This window comes from Lichenostomus cassidix, chromosome Z, assembly GCF_008360975.1.
Source record: "Lichenostomus cassidix isolate B80296 chromosome Z, HeHo_3.0, whole genome shotgun sequence".
Lineage (NCBI taxonomy): Eukaryota > Metazoa > Chordata > Aves > Passeriformes > Meliphagidae > Lichenostomus > Lichenostomus cassidix.
Window position 1 is genome coordinate 67,034,004 of NC_139511.1, and position 18,993 is coordinate 67,052,996.

General features: G+C 51.9%; 1 protein-coding gene across 2 annotated transcripts; it reads left to right on the plus strand.

Moving 5' to 3' along the window:
- The first annotated feature begins 3,665 nt into the window (after positions 1–3,665).
- LOC146425164 (alpha-galactosidase MYORG-like) lies at positions 3,666–18,267 on the plus strand. Of its 2 annotated transcripts, none has more exons than XM_085043622.1 (2): positions 3,666–3,768; positions 12,082–18,267. In XM_085043622.1, the coding sequence occupies exon 2, from the start codon at positions 12,207–12,209 to the stop codon at positions 14,241–14,243; it is 2,037 nt and encodes a 678-aa protein (XP_084899748.1). In that variant the 5' UTR covers positions 3,666–3,768; positions 12,082–12,206; the 3' UTR covers positions 14,244–18,267. The 2 variants fall into 2 exon arrangements, with proteins under 2 accessions (XP_084899748.1, XP_084899749.1); XM_085043623.1 differs by lacking the exon at positions 3,666–3,768 and adding an exon at positions 4,150–6,338.
- The last annotated feature ends 726 nt before the right edge of the window (positions 18,268–18,993 follow it).

Below are 18,993 nucleotides of genomic sequence, written 5' to 3' on the forward strand. Positions count from 1 at the left end.
CTGACAGAAAGCCACCAAATCCCACTGCTCCCATTCCATGGCATCACTGATCACACAAGCATCCCCCTGGGCTGCAAGGGCCCAAGAGCCACACCTGTCCCAGCAGGCTGTATGTTCCTCTTCTCTAAATAACACAGGGCCCTCAGCAGCACTTACACCAACTGCTCTCCATGGTCTGTCAAAAAGCCCATCCAAGAGCAGGTTCCACAGTAGCTCTGGAAAGAGAGGGAGTTTGTAACAGGAAACTGCTGCAGGAGGAGGAAATCTTCAGGGTTTCTACACCTGCCCAGTTGCAGATGCAGGAGGGTGGCACAAGGACTCAGAGAGTGCCTTGCTGTGTGTCTGTACTGAGGGGGTGTCATACTCCTTGATCAGAAAAGTGGCCTGACTTGTCCCCTGGAGCTGCATCCTGCAGTGACTTTGGGCTCTCAGAGCTGGCAGAAGCTCTCACACATCAACCCCGTCCATGGACAGGTTTCAGAGTGCACCAGGCACAGGATCTGCTGAAGAAGGGAAACTGAGGCAGTGATAGAGCTCATGCCAGGCTGCTGTGTGACATGGTGATGATGGGGTGGCTCTGAGACCTGCTGCAACATAGTCCCCAGGCTCAGATCAGTTCCAGCTGGTAGATCTTCTAAGCCAGGGGGATCATGTGAAGGGCTGGGGAGAGCTCTGAGCACAAAAAACCCCTCCCAGTCCTGGTCCAGGAGGAGGAGGGATCCCTGAGCTGAGACCCCACTCAGAGCATGTCTGTGGGACACAGCTTTCCACTCACAGGCTAAGAAGGTCACAGGCACTGAGGCAAAGCTCGCTGCAAACAAGCTCATCTCCTGCAGCCTCATTACCATGTGCATTATAATGAGGGAGCGAGCAGAGGGCATGGAGAGGAACGTCACCACAGTGCAGGACAGAAATAGAGCATTCTACCAACCAGGGCACCCTCTGCCCCATGAAACCCAGCCCTCTGGGACCATGCCAGCTGTAGGACATTGGTACAGTCCTGTAACTCCTTTCCCAGCCTCTGCTTGCCCCATTCCTGGCAGTCCCAGTGCACTCACCCCTTCTCCTGCTAGGCAAACTGCTTGGATGTCTGTGGACACCCTGGATGCAGGGCCAGAGGAGCCAGTGATGCCATCCTCAGTCCCCTGGGTTTGGGTGAGTGGGGAGCTTGGGGAGAGGATCACAATGCTGCTATGACCCCTAGGAAGGCTTGGTGCTCCAATCTCCAGTTGCATTTCCAGCATTAGATTCTGCCTGCTAATCGGCTGTGCCCCTGCAGCCATGAAGGCAGATGCACGGGTGTCTCTTCCCACTCCCTATGGTCTGTAGGAATTAACAATGTCCCCATTACAAAATCCATTGAGCCAAGGTCAGCCCAAGCAGCTGATTGAGGTGACAGTGCAGGAACACTACAACAACACCATCACCCTGCTGCCTGTTGGCCCAAGAACTGGTTGTCCAGTTCCAAACATTCCACCAAGGTGCCAGCTGTCCCCCTGTGTCACAGAGAGCACATCTCCGTGGGGCCAGGGGGCTGATGGTGCTGGCAGTGCCTCTGTTCATCCCCTCTTTGCATCTTGTGTCCTCCTCCCAGTGCCAAAGGGATGCTTCCTCAATGTATGAGCTTGTGGCTTTGCCATGGCCACCCATCTCCTTCCCTGGACTGAGGGACTGTCCCTGTCCCAGGGATGCCTGCACATCCCAAGGGTTCTGACTCCCAGTGGCCCATAAATACCCCGTAAGTGCTGCCTGGGGAACACTCTCCTGGTGCCCCATGGTCCCCAGGGACTAAGGCTGCATGGCAGGGACAAAAGGCCAGTGAGCTACACCTGGTGGATGTCACCTCTATGACAGATGCTTAACAAAGCCAGATTTACTACCAGGACAGGTGTTTGTATGCATGGTCTCACCCAGCCATGCTTGGGACTGTGCAACACCTGAAATCCTGCTGGCATCCCTAGGCCTGATTGCATGCAATTTAGCATCTCCCAGATTTTGGGACCACATCAGTGTTTCTTGTGCTGCTCTTGTATTTTATACTGTCATTGTGTGCTCTACTTACCAAGAATGCTGGTCACACTGTTTTTTATGCAGTAATCAGCCCTGTCCTTCACCCACTGCAAGTCTGGCAGCACCTTTTAATCCCCACATGTTTACCTTTGGGATGTCCCTGTTGCTGAAGCAGCTTTTTCCAGCCCTGGGCAGAGGGCAGAAAAGAGGCTATTCAACCGACACAGTCATCACTCTGCTACTGCATCAAACTCCCATGGGCCAAAATTAGGTGTGAGACTTACCAGAAAACATGTGATTGGCTTTCAATTCCTGAGATCAGAAACTAAAACCAAGCAACAACAAGAATAAACAGGTACCACTGGATTCCCCATATATGTCCCTATGCCTGAGCCTCAGAGAGAAGTTTCTTAAGGTCTTCTCCACTGAGAAACAGAAATATTTTCCTCAGCTGGCATGGGTCTGGTAACAAGGAATTTATGAAGATGATCATGCAAGAGAGAACGGCGTTTGCAGGCAGGGGGACCCACTGGGAACAGCTCACTGAGATGGCAATGCCAGGGTACATTAGTTTATCTCAGAGGCTTACTTTGCCCCACAGCACTGTTGAAGGGCAAAGATGGTCTTTTGTTAAAACTGGCTTGGGCAATTGTTCCCCTCAGAGCCTTTCCCACAGGCTAGAGAAGTTCCCAGGAAGGGGGAAGAAACTTCATCCACTGCTGGTTTGGTGGGCACTTTTAACAGCCCTGGCAGGCTGGTGCCCTCCCACTGTGCACAAGCTGGAGCCCAGGAAAGCATGCAAGGGAAAGCTCTTGGAGCATAGTAACACAGCCAAAAATAGAAGCAGTCATTGACACCCGTGTTTGTCAGCTTCATGCTGGGCTGCTGAGGACGTGCTTGCTTTTGGCAAGTTGTCCAGGAAGAGCTGCCATCCATCTGGGATACTGAGCACTGACACAAGCTAAATAAGGAGGGGTACTTTGAAAGCAGCACATAATTAATGAAGGCATGAAATGCCCTTGTCTGAGTACGATCTGAGAGCACAGTGCCAGGGGGCAACACCACCCAGACCCCTCCATGTGTGCTGCTGATCATAAATCCATGGCTCTGTGGGTTTATGGGGGGATGCTCAAGCACAGAGCGATATGGGGACCCACATTCCAGTGAGGCAGCAGCCTGCCATGCTGTGCCCACACAAAGCAGTACCCCAGTCCTCCTGGGAGCAGAGAAAACCCCAGGAAACCCTGGACTAAAACCATCCCATGAAAAGCACGTCCTGGCCCAAAAGCACCCCACTGAAAAACCTGGCCCGGCCCAAAAGCATTCCGTGGAATGCTCATTCCGGTCCCAAAGCATCACATGAAGAGCCCAGCAAAGCCCAAAGCATCTCATTAAAACCCAGCCCCAAGGTATCCCATTAAAACCCTCTCCCAGCTCTAGAGCATCCCATGAAAACCCCATCCCGAACCAAAAGCATCCCGGCACAGCCCCGCCAGCGCCAAACCCCGGTCTCCCCTAGCCCAGCCCCGGGGGTACCCCCATCCCCGGACACCCCCAGCGGCTCCAGCCCCCGGCGCCCCCCGGAGCTGCCCTGCCGGGGCCGAACTACATCTCCCATCGGGGAGCGCCGGTCCGGGGGCCGGTCCGGGGCGGGAGCCGGGGCGGGGCGGGCAGCGCCCAACCCCGGAACAGCGCTCAGCCCCGCGGCCGGAGCCCCCCGGCAGACCCGGCAGACCCGGCCATGGCCCGGCGGTGCCGGTAAGTGAGCGACTGCCGGGGCCGCGCTCGGGGCGGGGCGGGCGGGCAGCCCTGGCTCGGGGGGCGGGCGAGGGGTCCCCGTCCCGCAGACCCGGGGCAAAGGCATCGGCGATGGCTCGGGAAGGCCGGCGGGGAGCGGGCTGAAGGTGCAGAGCTTTGCCCGGAGCTTGGGGTGCGAGCGCTCCGCACCCCGCCGCGCAGGGACCGCGCGAGTTCTCCCGTGGGTGGGAGTCTGGCCGCCCGGGGAGGATGAACGGAGCCGGGAGACACGTCCCCGGCGCCACTTGCAAAGTGCAGCTTCAACTTTCGCAGCTTGATAAGATGCTTGGTAGTGAAAACTTTGCAGGTGGATATACGCAGCTCGTTGTGCTGTGTGCTGGGTTGGGTTTGGAGTGGGTTTTGGGACAGCTCTGCCATCACGGGCCATAGCAAGGAGCGGCCAAAAGCTGTTTTAGAAAGCACAAATGATTCTTCCCCTTTCCCCCCCGTACCGTCTTGGGATACTCGTGATGTCCAAAGGGCAAGTGCCCGGCACAGCAGTCACCCACAGCCCAGTGGAAAATGACGTTTGTGAGGTTGTGTTGTGTGGCTGGATCTGCACATGGAAGAGCTGCAAGGGAGAACTTAAGGGATTGGTGACTCCATTTGGGCCAAGGTTGTCCAGCGCCACTGACTCTTGGGTATAAGTGCAAATTACGGGACTTTCATCCACAGCCCGGAATCATGAGCCATTCACAGCTCTCTGGAGTTTCATGGTGACTTGATGGCTGGAAAATCAGCAGGGCTGTGCCAGAGGGATGTGCTTAGGTTTCCATTTCTCCCCCATATCATGTTGTAGTGCTTGGATGTTGGGGTAGGCTCAGGTTTCACTCTGCATCAGCGTCCAAAATGCTGAGCGCTACCAAGGTGCTGAATCAGCTCTTTAAAGAAAGAATCTGGGTGGACAAAAAAGGGCACTGGGTGCCACTGTGGGTGGTTTGTCTTGGAGGACAGAGATGAGCAGCAAGTGAGACTGACACCCGCTTTGGGGAGAGGCTGTTGCAGTGATAGTGTGGTAGGTGACACACGTACCAGCTGGAACTGGGCTGGGGGACCACCAGACAGTGGCAAAGACACCAAAATCTTTATGGCTGTGTATCGTATATGGCAAAAGTGGCAAATTGAATAAGCAAATAGCATCAGTATTTGGTGTTCTGCTTTTGCCACTGTTGGGCATGAGATCTGATGGTCCTGCAGGTGCTGAGGGGCTGATTGCCTGGCTCATGGTTACCCCATGGACCACAATTTCAGAGCCAGGTTCCCTCCAGCTCCTCCTGAAGACTTCTCCAAGGTGGACAGAGACATGTCCTTGAAAGGAGAGCCCTGGAGTTTTCTCTCCCTCATGTCCAATGTACTTTGATACGGGTGAACCAGGGGAACTCATTTTGTTTTAAAGTCTCCACAAATCTTTGTGGCTCGGATAAATTCAGCCTCCGTGATGTGCCTCCAGGCAGAGGACAGCAAAAGCCTCTGGTCGTGGTTTAGTTACGAGATGAAAGCACCATGAGCTGTGTGCAGAGTTAAAGTGAAAACCCAGCTGATTAAACTTCATATTGGTAATTAGCACAGGGTGAATAACAAAGAAAGATGATATTGTAAAGAGGGAATTGTCAGGGATCTTAAATACTAAGTTGTCTGCTGCCAGAATTGGTTCCCACTAGCTGTTTTGTATTCATGGTCAAACACTGGATGAGGTGTCTAAATGGGTTTGGAGCATCACTTGACACTGAAAACTTTAAAGGACAAAACTGGGCTGCAGAGTCACGATTCCTGTAATAAAGGTGAAAGTATTTAAGGCTGGGCAGAGCTAATGCCACAGCTTCAAATCTTCTGCCTCCTCTTGCAGCCAGAGCAAGGTGCTAGCAGCATGTCTGCACTTTGCAGATGAGGTCTGTATTCACATGGCCACTTTTGATTTGGGGTTTATCCTCTCGGTGCCCCATGCTGTTTAATCCTAGCTTACAATCCAGCCAGAAGCAATGGGGCAGCTTGTTTCTTCTCACACAAAACAGCCTCATTACTCTTCTGCATCATGACTCTGCTTAAAATCACCAGATTTGGGGAGGAAAAACCACCCCAAACCCTGTGTTGAGTTTGAGTTGGTTTTTTTTTTTTTCACTTTGCGTTCTGATTCTGGCGCTTCTGTGAGTGCAGGGAGGGCATCCGTCCTCGGCGGCCCTTCCCGCTCACCTGGCAGGGAGGTGAGATGCCAGCCCGGGAGCCGAGGCAGGTGTTCGTGCTCTCCGCCCCTTCTGCCCGGGCTCCGCTCGCCTTGGCACAGCCCGGCCGGAGGGTTGGCTGCTCACACATCCGTCACGGTGCCTGAGAAAACACGGCGGTGACGCGCTGGTCCCCTCCTCCCGCCCGCGGACACCCGCTGCTCACGGAGCGGCCAGCTCGGAGCCCCGGAACGCCCCGCGGCATGGACAGGATGCAGTGGAGATGTAGCGGCGGTCCTTTTTTATGTGCTTAAAAAGGCATCTGTGGTGGAGCCAGGCGGCAGGCAGGGATCCCCAGGAAGCCATGGCCAGGTGAGTACTGGGGCACCATGCCCCGGCGGGATGAGCCCCTCCTGCATGGGCCTGTCTGTGTCCAACAACAGGGTGCAGGGGGGAATTTGCAGCAGCCCCGACAGCAAGGGTTTGTCACTTCGCAGGAGGGGCAGAGAGTCCCCCGCAGCATCTCCAGGAACCCCTCGGGACAGGCAGTGTGTCGATCCCTGCTCTGACCACAGCAAGGACAGTTAAGGTGGGGGGTCCCCTGGGAAGGAGGCACCGTGTCCCCCTCACTGTCCCTGCAAAGGCAGAGTTGCTGCCCTAGCTCAGGGGCCAGGTGTCTGTGCCATACACATGTCCCCGGGGGTGGCTTCAGTGTTACAGGGATAAACCCAGATCCCCAGGGTGATCCAGTGTGGTATTTAGGGGAATCCACAGGATTAGAGGGGAATCAGTGCCTCTGATCCATGTGGAGTCAGGGTGTGTGGGGAAACAACCTTGCACCCTGTGCCGGTGTTGTCGCCAAGTGCCCCGACCTGTCCCACCTGCTCCCATCAGCACCAGGCAGGAGGAGCAGTGATTTCACCCTATTTGACTCCAAAAAACCCGCTAGAGAACTCTGGTGCTCTGCTGCAGACCCCATCCGAGGGAACCCCCAGGAAGGGTTTGCTTGTCCCCCATTTCAGGTGTGCAAAGTCCCTTTGTCAGGGCTGGTTCCCTGCAGGGCGTTCCAGATGGGGCACGTGGAGGTTTTATTGCCCCCACAGCTTTTTTGCAGAGAAGAAATTTCTCCCCTAATTTGCTGTCCCAATTCCCTGCTCTTGTGTGGGGCTGGAGATGCCTCCTGGTAAAATCTGCAGTGTTTCTGTACTGTTTCCTGAGCTCAGCTCCTGCCAAGATGTTTGGGGAGGAGGTGGCAGCACCTTGCAGTGGAAGAGGGAGGGTTTCCTGGCATCCCAGCATGGGAAATGGGTGTGTGTCCCTGGCAGGAGCCTGACCCCCAGCACGGTTCAGACCTGACCCTGCCAGGGCAATAGAGACCAGTTATATGTTATTGACCCTCTTTAAATGAATGTTCTAATTGCAAAGTGGCTGGGGTTAGTGGTGCTGTGGGTCTCGCAGCCCGTGGTTAGCGGTGGTGTTGGTAAAAATAGAAGCGGTCAAAAAATGGATTTTTATTTTTACTCCACAAAGTGTGTCCTGCTCAGATGTTTTGCTTTCATCTCGAGTTGAGGCAAGGCGACTCACTGCTTCCACAGAACACGCAGAAAAAGCTTTGTTTTGGGTCAGCTAGTAAGCTCCAGCACAGCAAGCTGCAAACATGCTGTTTGACTTTGACGCTCTCCCTTCTCATTTTCTTTTTTCTTTTTTTTTACCGAGGAGTTAAAGGTCACCACAATGTCATCTTGGAGCAAAATAACAAGTTAGCATTACACAAGAAAAAAAATTGTTGAAACAGGCAGTGCAGGAGCAGGCACCTCTGTGCGCTGCAGCTTGTGAGTGAGAGGAGGAAGGCGTCTCTAGGGAGCCTGGGAGACCTAGCACTCACCTGGGACAGAGCCAAATCTCCCACTGGAGAATGTACATTTTGTTAATCAGGCAAGAAATTAGAGGGCATAGACCAAAATTGCTTTTGGAAATCTCCTTGGCCCATCACTGTGCTGGGTGATGCCTGCAAAACACCCTTCTCAGCATCTTGGTTGAATTGGTGTCCAAGTGAGCAATGCCCATCAGCAGCCACAGGGTTTGATCCTGGCTCAGCCACAGCAGCCAGAGCAGGATTAAATCCACCAGCTCAATCACCCAGCCTGCACATCCCTCTGAGGCAGATCGGAGTCCAAGGGACTCAAGAGGGTGCAAAGCCTTTCTTCAAAAGCACATTATTTCTTTACTGCCAGTGGCAATGATGGCTCCCTCATGTGTGCCATGAGCTCCAGTCCATGGGGGGAAAAGAAAGAAACAGCCTAAAAATAGAGCAGCTTCGAAGTATTTCATAAATAATAAACCAGCTTCCTGAAAGGGAGATAAAAATCCAGAAACTCCCTGAAGCCTTCAGAGCTGCTGTCAATTTTAGAGGGAACCATAGCAGCAGTAATAGCTGCTCCTTGGTTGTAAAACCCTAAATGAGAGTCAGCAAATAAAATACCATTTCCCCCACATTTTTGTAAAGGGAAAAAAGCTATTTTCCCAAATAATTTGCAAGTCCTGCTTGGTGGAGGTGCATTCTACATTTTTCCCCCTTTAGTTTTGCGGTTCCCAGATAAGGTATGAGTGAGACATAGATGTTCCTCAGAAGTGACAGGTATTTGCACCCCTCTCTCTCTCTCTGGCATTCCAAAACCTCCCAGTGCTGAGAGAGAGGAAGCTTGTTTGGGCTCAGCATACCCATCTGTATTTCCAGAAGTATCCTGCCACGTGCAGTTTCACTCAGCTGTGCTGGTTTTGGCCAAGGTCCTTCTGCAAACCTCCCTCCCCCCATCCCTGGGATAGCCCTGTGCTGCTTCTGGTTCACCCTAAAGCCAAGGAAGAGTTGAGAGAAGGATGAAAGGTTTATCCCAAACACAGCCTCATCCAACCACCACCTCCTCACTGTCTTTACCGCCAAATTTTGGCTGGGCTCAGCTGGCCTTGCGTCATAATTGCAGGGTGGGTGAGAGCCCCACTACCCTCCAGGGGGGGACAGGATGTGGCACTGGGTGACACAGCTGGAGTGGCTGGCGCTGTCCCCAACCCGTGCCAGAGCTCCCTGCTGGCAAGTGAGGGCTCTGTGGGAGTTGGCCGTGGGACAAATCACTTAACTAAACCTATCGCCTGTTCAGGCTAATCGCTTCCTAATGCCTCTGTAATCCCATTTAAAGCAACTGGCTGTCTCGAAAGTTACTGCCTCCCAGGGGAAGGCTACAATCACCCATCTGGCTACACAAAAAGTTCCCCCAACTTCAAGGTCTGGTCCAATATGTGCTTCAAGATGAATGTAAACACAGAAGGTTTTGTTGAGCCTATGCACAGAGGCTGCTGTGGGTTTACAGATGGCCATCCCTGTAGAGGAGCAACAAGGCTTAGGTGGTGTTCAGGACCCCTTTCTCCTTTTCTTTTCCTTTCTTGGGTAGAAAGACCTGTTAGGGGAACAGAGAAATACGTATTCCAGATTGCCATGCCTCTCTCTAGCAGGGAGAGGGTTCTGTAATTCATTTTGGATCTTTTTCTTCCTGTTAGTTAAAAAAAAAAACAGACCAACTTAAGAGGGGATCCCTGCAACTAGTTTCATTTGTGCACACAAAGGGAGATTTTTTTCCTCTAGTTTGCCTGCAGCCAGCAGGTTTACAGCCCCAGAGCTTGGGGAGGAGGCGACTGTGTTTGCTGGCAGCAGGCAGATACCAGGCAGCTGGTCTGCGGCTCTGCAGCTCCTCTCCCTCCCCTAATCCTCCTGCAGCTGCATTTGTTTCTCGCTCTCCCATGTCCTTACCTTGCTTTTCCCCCCTAGATCCCAGGCGTTATGCTTGGCAGAGTGTAGCCAGGCCATGGCCAAGGAAAAGCCATTAGGTTCTTGGCACAGCCCACTTCCCTGGGGCCACGCAGGGGGGAGTGGGCTGGAGCTGAAACACAGCCTGGAGCCTTGTTGGATGGAAGATGGGCCCTTTGGAGGTCCTGCACTGCTTACTCCCTTTTCTCTCAGAAAAACTGGAAGTTCTCTTCTGTGTCTCCCCTACCTTATGTATTCCCCAACATGGCGCCAGCCACATGGCTGCAGCACTCCCCCTGACCCCCGCCAGCTCATGTTCCCCCTGTGTCCCTCAGGAGAGAGCTGACCTTTCGTTTTTCAGTCTCCTCTGTCCCCTTCCCAAGTTGGAACTGATCACTCCAGCTCGGGCTCCCTGCAACCTCCCTTCCCAAGGCACCAATCCTTAGCCATGGCTACTCCACATGTTTTGCAGCATGGCGCCAACCGCATGGTCGGGCATGCCATACTGCCTTCTCCTTTCCCTTGAAATTTTCCTGGGCTTGCCAAAACCCCTCTCCCCACATCAGTGGGTGTTTCACCCAGCAGGGCTGCACCGTGTCCATAGACTCCTCCCCCTCCTAAGCTGGAAAAGATTTCATATGAGAACCCATCTCTGCCACAAACGCCGCCTTCTTCTTAGCAGCCCCGCCAAAAGAAAAAACACGAAAATGCAAAGAAACTGCAAAAGCAACCACAGTCTGAAAACTTAGCCTGCACCAATCTCCAACGTCAATACCAGCCAGCCACATCATCATTTTAAATTTAAGTGTTTCCTTCGTTGTTTGATTTCTTTGTAAGCTGTGCTATAAGTGCTCTAGCATTGCTTTAAATACTTTAAACAGTTACAGCTTTATTTTAGTTCCCCATATCCACAGCAGAAGCAATTTTGGTATTGCTTTACATTGTGTTGTTGTTTTAAACTTGCTAAGCATTCATCTGTATAATTTTAACTATTCTGCATTATTTTATCATTTTTCTGTAGTATAAAAATTTGCTGTAAAGGTCTTTGGGAAAAGTCCTTCCCACTTCAATTTGGTAAAGGAGGGTGAGATGTTGTGATACAAGCTGCACTTTCCCCACCCCTTTTCTTCCTTATATGTCTAGCCTTCTCACATTGTCCTGCATTTCCCGCCCCTGCTCCTAGCCACTCCCTCAGGTTTTCCCTATTGGATCCTGTACCCCAGCTCCACCCATGTACCACCCCTGTGCCCCGAGGCCACTGGTCCATGTGCTCGCCCTGCCCCCCAATCTCTATAGAAAACCCCAGACCCCTTGCCATGATGTGTCTTTGCATATGGTTGGTCTTGGCCTCTGGGAGGTCTTTGGCCACTGGGGACCATGTGAATAAACAGATTCTGTGGTCACCATGCAGAGACCCTTCTTGCCTCCTTTACTGCTGCTGAGTTGCAAATAGCAGATGAAGCCAGAGCTGCCATTGGCTCCCCAGCTGGTGAGAGCACAGTGACCAGCCTTCATAAGGAAGGTTTGGGGCACTGAGGCACTGACCTGGGATGGGCACACATGCTCTCTGGTAAGGCCTGCAGTTGCTATATCTTCCGCAAAAAGACACCCAGAACCGCAACACATGTCCACCCAGAATTTTTGTAGAAGTCAGAGCACATGGCAGGAGCCAGCCATGCTATGCCATTCACTGCATCCCCTAACCAGCCCTAACCCCTAACCCCAAAACCAGCCATCAGCTGTTGGTACCCCAGCCCCGTTTGACTCTCTGTGAACTCTAAAGAAGCAGGGATTTATCCACCTTCACTGCAAAGCATCAACAAGGTGGAGCAGCTGGGACATGCTTGGAACAAAGAGGAGATGTTGCTGCAAATTAATTAAATCTGCCAGGGAGGCAGGATGATTAACATTAGGAGTGGCTGTGTAGAATTCATTACGTGGTGTCTTTTATAGCTCTTAGTTATCCCTCTCTCTTAAAGACACTATGAGTGGGCTCATCTGGCTCCTGTTCAGCCTCCTTCTACTGCCACCCAGTCTCCACTCCTGCCTCACTGGAAGTGTTCCCAACAACAAAAACATATTAATTATGGCAAGGATTTGGTCCTTGTTGCCCCAGGGTTGTTCCCTGTGTAGGGCTCAGGCTGTTCTCCGCATGTGTTGTCTTGCCCAGAGTAATTGGAGATGGTGTCTGGTACTTGGAACACAGCACCTGGCACGTCACAGATGGGCAGAGGGGGCCGGGAGGGGCAAATGGATGACACATTGTCCCTTGGTTCCGAGGTTCTCTGAAACTATTTTTGTCCTTTCCTTTTTCAGAGATGGGTGTTCTGGACCTCGGTGGAGGTGGGATCTCTCCTAACAATCCGCTGTCTTCTCCTGACAAATCCAGGTGTCCTTCCTTCTTACTCCTCTGCAAAAAGCTCTAGAGAAGACACAGTACCATGTACACCTTCCTGCCTGAAAGCTTCACACCAGTGAAGCAGAAGCCCTCCAAGGAGCTGAGGCCAATGTTAGGCGCCATCCTGCTGGGCCTCATCCTGTTCATTGCCGCGGTGGTGGCCTGGTGCTACTACACAGTGTCCCTGCGGAAGGCAGAGCGGCTCAAGACGGAGCTGATGGACCTGAGAGCAGATGGCTTCGTCATCCGCAACCAGCATGGGGAGGTGGTGTTCCGGCTGGCCTTCCGCTCGGGCAGCCTGGACCTGGAGTCGTGCTCCAAGGAGGGTGAGATCCTGAGCTGCTCGCGCTCAAGCCGGGGGCCACTGAATTTCTTCATCCAGACAGTGAAGCCCAAGGACACGGTGATGTGCTACCGTGTGCGCTGGGAGGAGCTGGCAGCTGGCCCGGCCGTGGAGCACACCATGTTCTGGGAGGATGCCCACTGGTACGGGGGCTCAGAGATGAGCACACAGCACTGGCCCATCCGCCTGGCTGGCTACCAGGAGCCTGTGCCCTACGTGACCAGTGATGTCTACTCCTTCCGCGACAGCTTTGGTGGCATCCTGGAGCGCTACTGGCTCTCCTCCAAGGCAGCGGCCATCAAGATCAACGACTCTGTGCCCTTCCACCTGGGCTTCAATGCCACTGAGCGCACCCTCTTCTTCCAGGCCCGCTACAAGGACTCGCCCTACAAGCCCCCACCGGGCCAGCAGCCCTTCCCTGAGCTCAGCTACCGCGTCTGCGTGGGCTCCGACATCACCTCCATCCATAAATACATGGTGCGCAGGTACTTTAACAAGCCCTCAAAGATCCCTGCTGAGAATGCCTTCCGATATCCCATCTGGTCCACCTGGGCCCTTTACAAGAATGATATTGACCAGGACAAACTCCTGCGATTTGCTGAAAAGATCAAGAAGTACCATTTTAACTGCAGCCACATTGAGATTGATGACATGTACACCCAAGCCTATGGGGACTTTGACTTTGACCCTGTCAAGTTCCCCAATGTAACAGAGATGTTTGCGAAGCTGAGGGAAGATGGGTTTAAGGTCACTCTTTGGACTCACCCTTTCATAAACTACAATTCCTCCAATTTTGGTGTGGGGATCGAGCGTCAGCTGTTCATCAAGGAGCCATCAGGGCGGCTGCCGGCCATGGTGGAGTGGTGGAATGGCATTGGGGCTATCCTGGACTTCACCAACCCAGCAGCCCGGGAATGGTTCCAGAGCCATCTGCGCCAGCTGCGACACAAATACGGCATCTCGTCCTTCAAGTTTGACGCGGGTGAGACCAGCTACCTGCCCAAGCAGTTCAGCACTTTCCGCCCGCTGTCAGACCCCAGCATCTGGTCCCGGCGCTACACGGAGATGGCCATCCCCTTCTACGAGCTGGCCGAGGTGCGGGTGGGCTACCAGTCACAGAACATCTCCTGCTTCTTCCGCATCATTGATCGCGACTCTGTCTGGGGCTATGAGCTCGGCCTCAAGTCCCTCATCCCCACCGTGCTCACCATCAGCATGCTGGGGTACCCCTTCATATCTGCCGACATGATTGGGGGCAATTTTTTCCCCAATAAGACCAGTGGGGCAGTGGAGATCCCCGATCGGGAGCTGTATGTGCGTTGGCTTGAGCTGTCAGCCTTCATGCCCTCCATGCAGTTCTCCATCCCACCCTGGCTCTACGACAAGGAGGTGGTGGAGATTGCTCAGAAGTTCACAGAGCTCCATGAGTCGCTGGTGGCCCCGCTGCTGCTGGAGCTGGCGGGGGAGGTCACTGACACAGGCGACCCCATCATCCGTCCCATCTGGTGGATCTCGCCCCGCGATGAAGCCACTCATCGGATTGACTCCCAGTTCCTCATTGGAGACACCCTCATGGTGGCCCCTGTGCTGGAGAAGGGCAAGCAGGAGCGTGATGTCTACCTGCCAGCTGGCAAATGGCGCAGCTACAAGGGGGAGCTGTTTGAGAAGACACCGGTACTGCTCACTGACTATCCCGTTGATCTGGACGAAGTTGCCTATTTCCTCTGGGTTTCCTAACCGGCTTCTTCATCAGCTTTGGAATAACCATGCCTTACCTAGGACTTTCTAACAAATAATAACTCTAATTGCACATTTCATTTGAGACTGGGGTGGAGGAAGGGAATTAAATAGACTTCACAGTTCTTGGGGATAATTTTTTTTATTTGCGGATTGATCTTGGTTTTTTAATTTGGTCCTGTTGTAGACTCTGATTCGATCACAGTAGGCAGCAATTTATCTGTGTAGGTCAGAAAGGACTTGTCAGTCTATCAGCAGACACATAGTAAACCCAATACCCTTTCAGTTCCCAAGGATTTCCAGAGTTGGAAGTTGGTTAGTGCCAATGGGGAGGATTCCTAGTCTCGTGGGATCACCTGGCACTGAGCATGGGGGTGTATGCTGTGGGAAGGTTGCTACAGCACAGTCTGCTGTAGGTTTTATAAGATGGCAAATATATTCAAAAGGATATTTTTGAGACCATAAAGCAAAACAGAGTTATATATGTATACACATATATTTTTTCCCCCTTTTGCCTAATGTGGTGCTTGACCAACAGTTGCCCCACACTCCTGCTTTCGTGGGTACCAGGCGGGCCAGGTTACTCAAGTGATGTCCATGTGTTTTAACTGAATGGGTTGCTTATTTCCTGCTGGGGCAGCTGCATCGCACCTGCTCACCCATTTAACTCTATCTACAAGGCTCTAGCCTGTGTGTTTTGCCTGGGGCATCAACACTGCCTTTCATAGAGCAGTGCCGCCCATACCAGCATGTCCCATTTTTAACGCACTTATGACCCCACTTGGTTACATGATTATCCTGCTGATATAATCAGTTTTGGTTTTTAAGGACAGATGAGGTTTGTTGCTGGCAGAAGGGCTGCCTGGAGCAAAGCTGTCCTCAAACACTCCGTGCGGCGATTCCCTGGGAACAGCCGGTTCCCGCGAGCAGCACGTGTCGTGGATTGACAGTGACGTTTGCCGATAGCCGGCTTGCCTGTGGGTGGAAAACACCAGCTCTATGAACTGATGGGTCTGTGCCAGCGGGTGTTCTCTCTGCACCCACGGAAATGTTCTCATCTAACACGGTGTTAAGCTAATACCCATCTCAGGTCGCCGTTAGATGTGATGATTTTGTTGAGGGTTTTCTTGAGTCAGCCCTCCTCTCTCCCTGGGAGAGTCCCAGGGACCTTCCTCAGGCAGCATTTGTGTTGCTGGAGGTGGGATTGCTGTCAGAGACTTCTAGAGGGCACATGGAGTGATGTGATCCTGCACCCCAAATCCCAGCAGCTGCCTGTTTTGCAGATTTCCCATTTGGTTTTCTATGGGAAGATGCATTCACAGAGACCCAAGTCAGAGCCAATAGGATTGACGTCTGGCAGCCTTCCTCCCTGAGGCAAAAATTCCCGGCTGTGTCCTGGTTGGGAACTTGTGTCAGCCCCTGAATTGTTAATAAGCTTCTGCAGAGCTGAACTGCAATAGGTGGCAAGGGTTGGGGCACCCTGCCCAGGCTACAGCCAGCCAAGGAGAAGCTGTTACACTTCTCCTGGGGTTGTCTCTGGGCTGGGCGTGGCTCTGGCACAAATCTGCCATGCAGGGGGATGGTGCATGATTTGGGTGAGGCTGGGTACCAGTGAGGGTATTTATCAAAGCCCAACTCCTGGCACAGGACTTTTCAGGAGGCACAAAAGGAGATGCATTAAACTTTGGGGTTTTGATTGGGTGCAGGAAAAATTTAGGTGTTAGGGGCAAAATCTGAAATGCTTTTAAAGTTACGAAGGAAGTGAGAATGCTCTTTTTGGAGCATTCCTTAAGATCTGAATCTTCTCTGTATCATTTCATCTCAAAATGAGATGTAGGGAAACCTTATAGGTCCCTGGCCAGCTGGAGCACAAGTGTGTCCCAAAGACTATTTTTCAGGCTTTTAGTTTCTTCTTGGCCACCAGTGCAAATAATAGTTATGTTACAAGTTACAGGTACCCCCTGGCAAGGATTTAATCCTGGAAACTCAATGTCACTCATGAGGGCACTGGCAGGATTTTGCCCTTGCTTGTACGGTGGAAGTGAAGGTGAGGAGCTGCTGCAGATGAGTCTGGCCAAAGCCTTCCAGAAGGGCAAGGTATGGAGAGGGCTTCTGCAGCCCCAGAAATGCAAGAAGACCATGCTTTGAGAGGCTCCAGCTCTTCCCTTTCAACCTTTGCTCATGAAATACTTGTCATCCCTTGGCTTGGGAGTCATTGGAGGAGATGTTGCTGCAGAGCTCAGCTGCCAGTGCAGAATTGGGATTCTTGGCACAGGACTTCACAGGAAGGTTCCCAGCACAACCATGAGATAATGTCTTCCCTTCCTCTGGTTCCGTGCCACTCACTAATGAGAAATGAGGCTGTGTGAAGAGAAAACACAGCATCCCTGCTACTACCTTTCTACTATTAAAATGATGGGAGCAGCCGGATGAGTGCCTTCAATCTCCTTGCAGTGGTTTCAGGCACTGTCAGGAAGGTCATGGAGGAAATTCTCCATTAGACACACTGTCTTCTTTCCCCTCCCCTCAAAAGAAAGAATTTTATTAACAAAGTTATAGTTTTCTTTTATTTAACTATAGTAATGAATGGGTAAGATTATAAAGTACCCTTATTTTTCTAAATGCTATAATTAGGGCATGTAATTAAGTGGCCATGGCTGTTCAGTGGTCCAGCAAGGAGAAAGATAAAGCTGCTGTCAGGACTAAGAGTTGATGTTGGGGATAGGCTCAGCATTGCTGCCTTAAGCTGTCTCAAAGGCTTCTGGATGCCCTTTCCATCCAACTTTTTAACAAAACCACTATTTCTAACACTACGCTGTAGCACTGCAGGACTTCAGGATCTCTCAGACCTTGCAGACCAGAAGCTCTGCAGAAATACCTTGGGAACTGCTGCTAGGGATATGTCTCTGCTTTACACCATGGGTCATTGGCCAAAGCTGGGTTTAGCTTGTCTCAGCCAAGAAAAAGCCCAAAACCAGGTTTGGGAGTTGGATTCAGCCTTTTCACACATGATGCTTATGTAATTAAGTTTTGAAGCTTGCACTGTTGTGTATCAGGTTTTCTGGATGCTTGTGTTTGTACATGCTGGTGTATGTCAGACTGTAATACTGGTGGGTCTGTTTTTAACCACTTTTCTAATTACTAATTGGTATGAACTGTAACATGAATCGCCTTGATTGAGATAAAATTTTGAAAACAAAAGAAGTTTAACTATGTCCATCTGTACCAAGTTGGTGGGGCTAGTGGTTCAGGGAGATTTGGGGCTTTTTTTGCTCTAGTCTTCACTGAAATCAGGGTTGAGATTATTGTTTTATTTAAAGCTTGCAGCCTGCAGTTTTGATGTACGTTTTAAAAGGAGAAGCTGGCAGTAGCCCCACTCTGGTGTTTGCAGTGGTGGCAGATGAGCCCACTCAATTGAGGATTGTCCTTCCTTAGGTCCTGACAGCAAAAGGAATAGCTGTGCCTTAGGGGTGGCCTGGAAAAGGCCATGTCCAGGTGAACACCAATGTTGTGTCAGTGCCTGGGGGTGGGGACCATACACACCAATAGGGTCTTGCCCCTATTCCTACTGACATCGACCCCAAAAAAGGCTCACCAATACTGACTCTGAGGGGTTTGCTAGTCCATGCTGCTCTCGGAGGACACATACATTGAGATTATTTGTAGTAGATGAGCAAGAGGAGCCTGTTCCCAGCTTCCCTTGGGCACTCCAGAAGGTCGTTCTGACTGTGGAGTGGTGTCCTTCTGACACTGTTCCCCTTTCCAGATGGTACTGACAGTGAGGACACAGATGGAGTAGATGTTTGTGGCTATGGGAGTACCAGGAATGGAGCATGTGAGACTCATTTAGGAGTCTGCCCTTTGCCCCAGATAATGTTTTTCCTTCCCTTTCCATTGTTACTGCACAAACCCTAGCTGCCTTGTGCCATTGGGCATCTCTAGCAGTAGCCAACGTATACAGCGTGGCTTGAGGGTTGAGAGGGACTTCATTTCACTCCTTTTGCAATAAAAAACATTTTCCCAATGTTTGTCCTTTGACTTCTTCCTTGGGTGGAAGTGGCATCCTTACACTTGTCTGATGATCATGTGAGGGAGGAAGCTGGGACTGCTGAAGATCTGTGGGCAGGTTGGCAACTTAGAGCACTTACAGGAGATCCTCAGTGATGCAACGGTCATCCTAGGAATCAGTGCTTTGGGTTTGGGTTTGGTTTACATCCTCCCAAAAGCTGGTGCTGTTTGTAGTGAGGGTGTCTGAGACTCACCAGGGACATGGGGACAGAGAGTGGGGTCAGCTCTGCTCAGTCCCAGCTACATGGCAGTGCTTGAAAACACATCCACTGCTGTGCAATGCACAGGGAGGAGTGTTAGTAGCAACATCCAAATCCCACAGGGGCTACAGAAGAAGCCCAATTCGTTGCAAACTGGATTTCAAGGAGGTGCCTGTTGGTGACAACAGAGCAGTGGCTGCTGGCCCAGAAGATCCGAGTGCTGATCGTGTTGATGCCTGCCTGAAATCACAGCTTTGGCTAAAAGAAAAAAAAAAAAAAGCCCAAGGCTTGGGGGGACTGTGGTGAAAGGGCAGACTGACAGCATCAGAGTCCCTTTGGGCACATGGCCAGGCTGGCAGCCTCAGGACAAAAACAACCTCTTCAATCTGGGCAGGAGCTGCCAGCCTGCAGATCCCTTGTACCGGGAGAGCCGTAAAGATTTTGTGTTTGTGCTGACACAAAATCCCAGAGGCCAAGTAGAG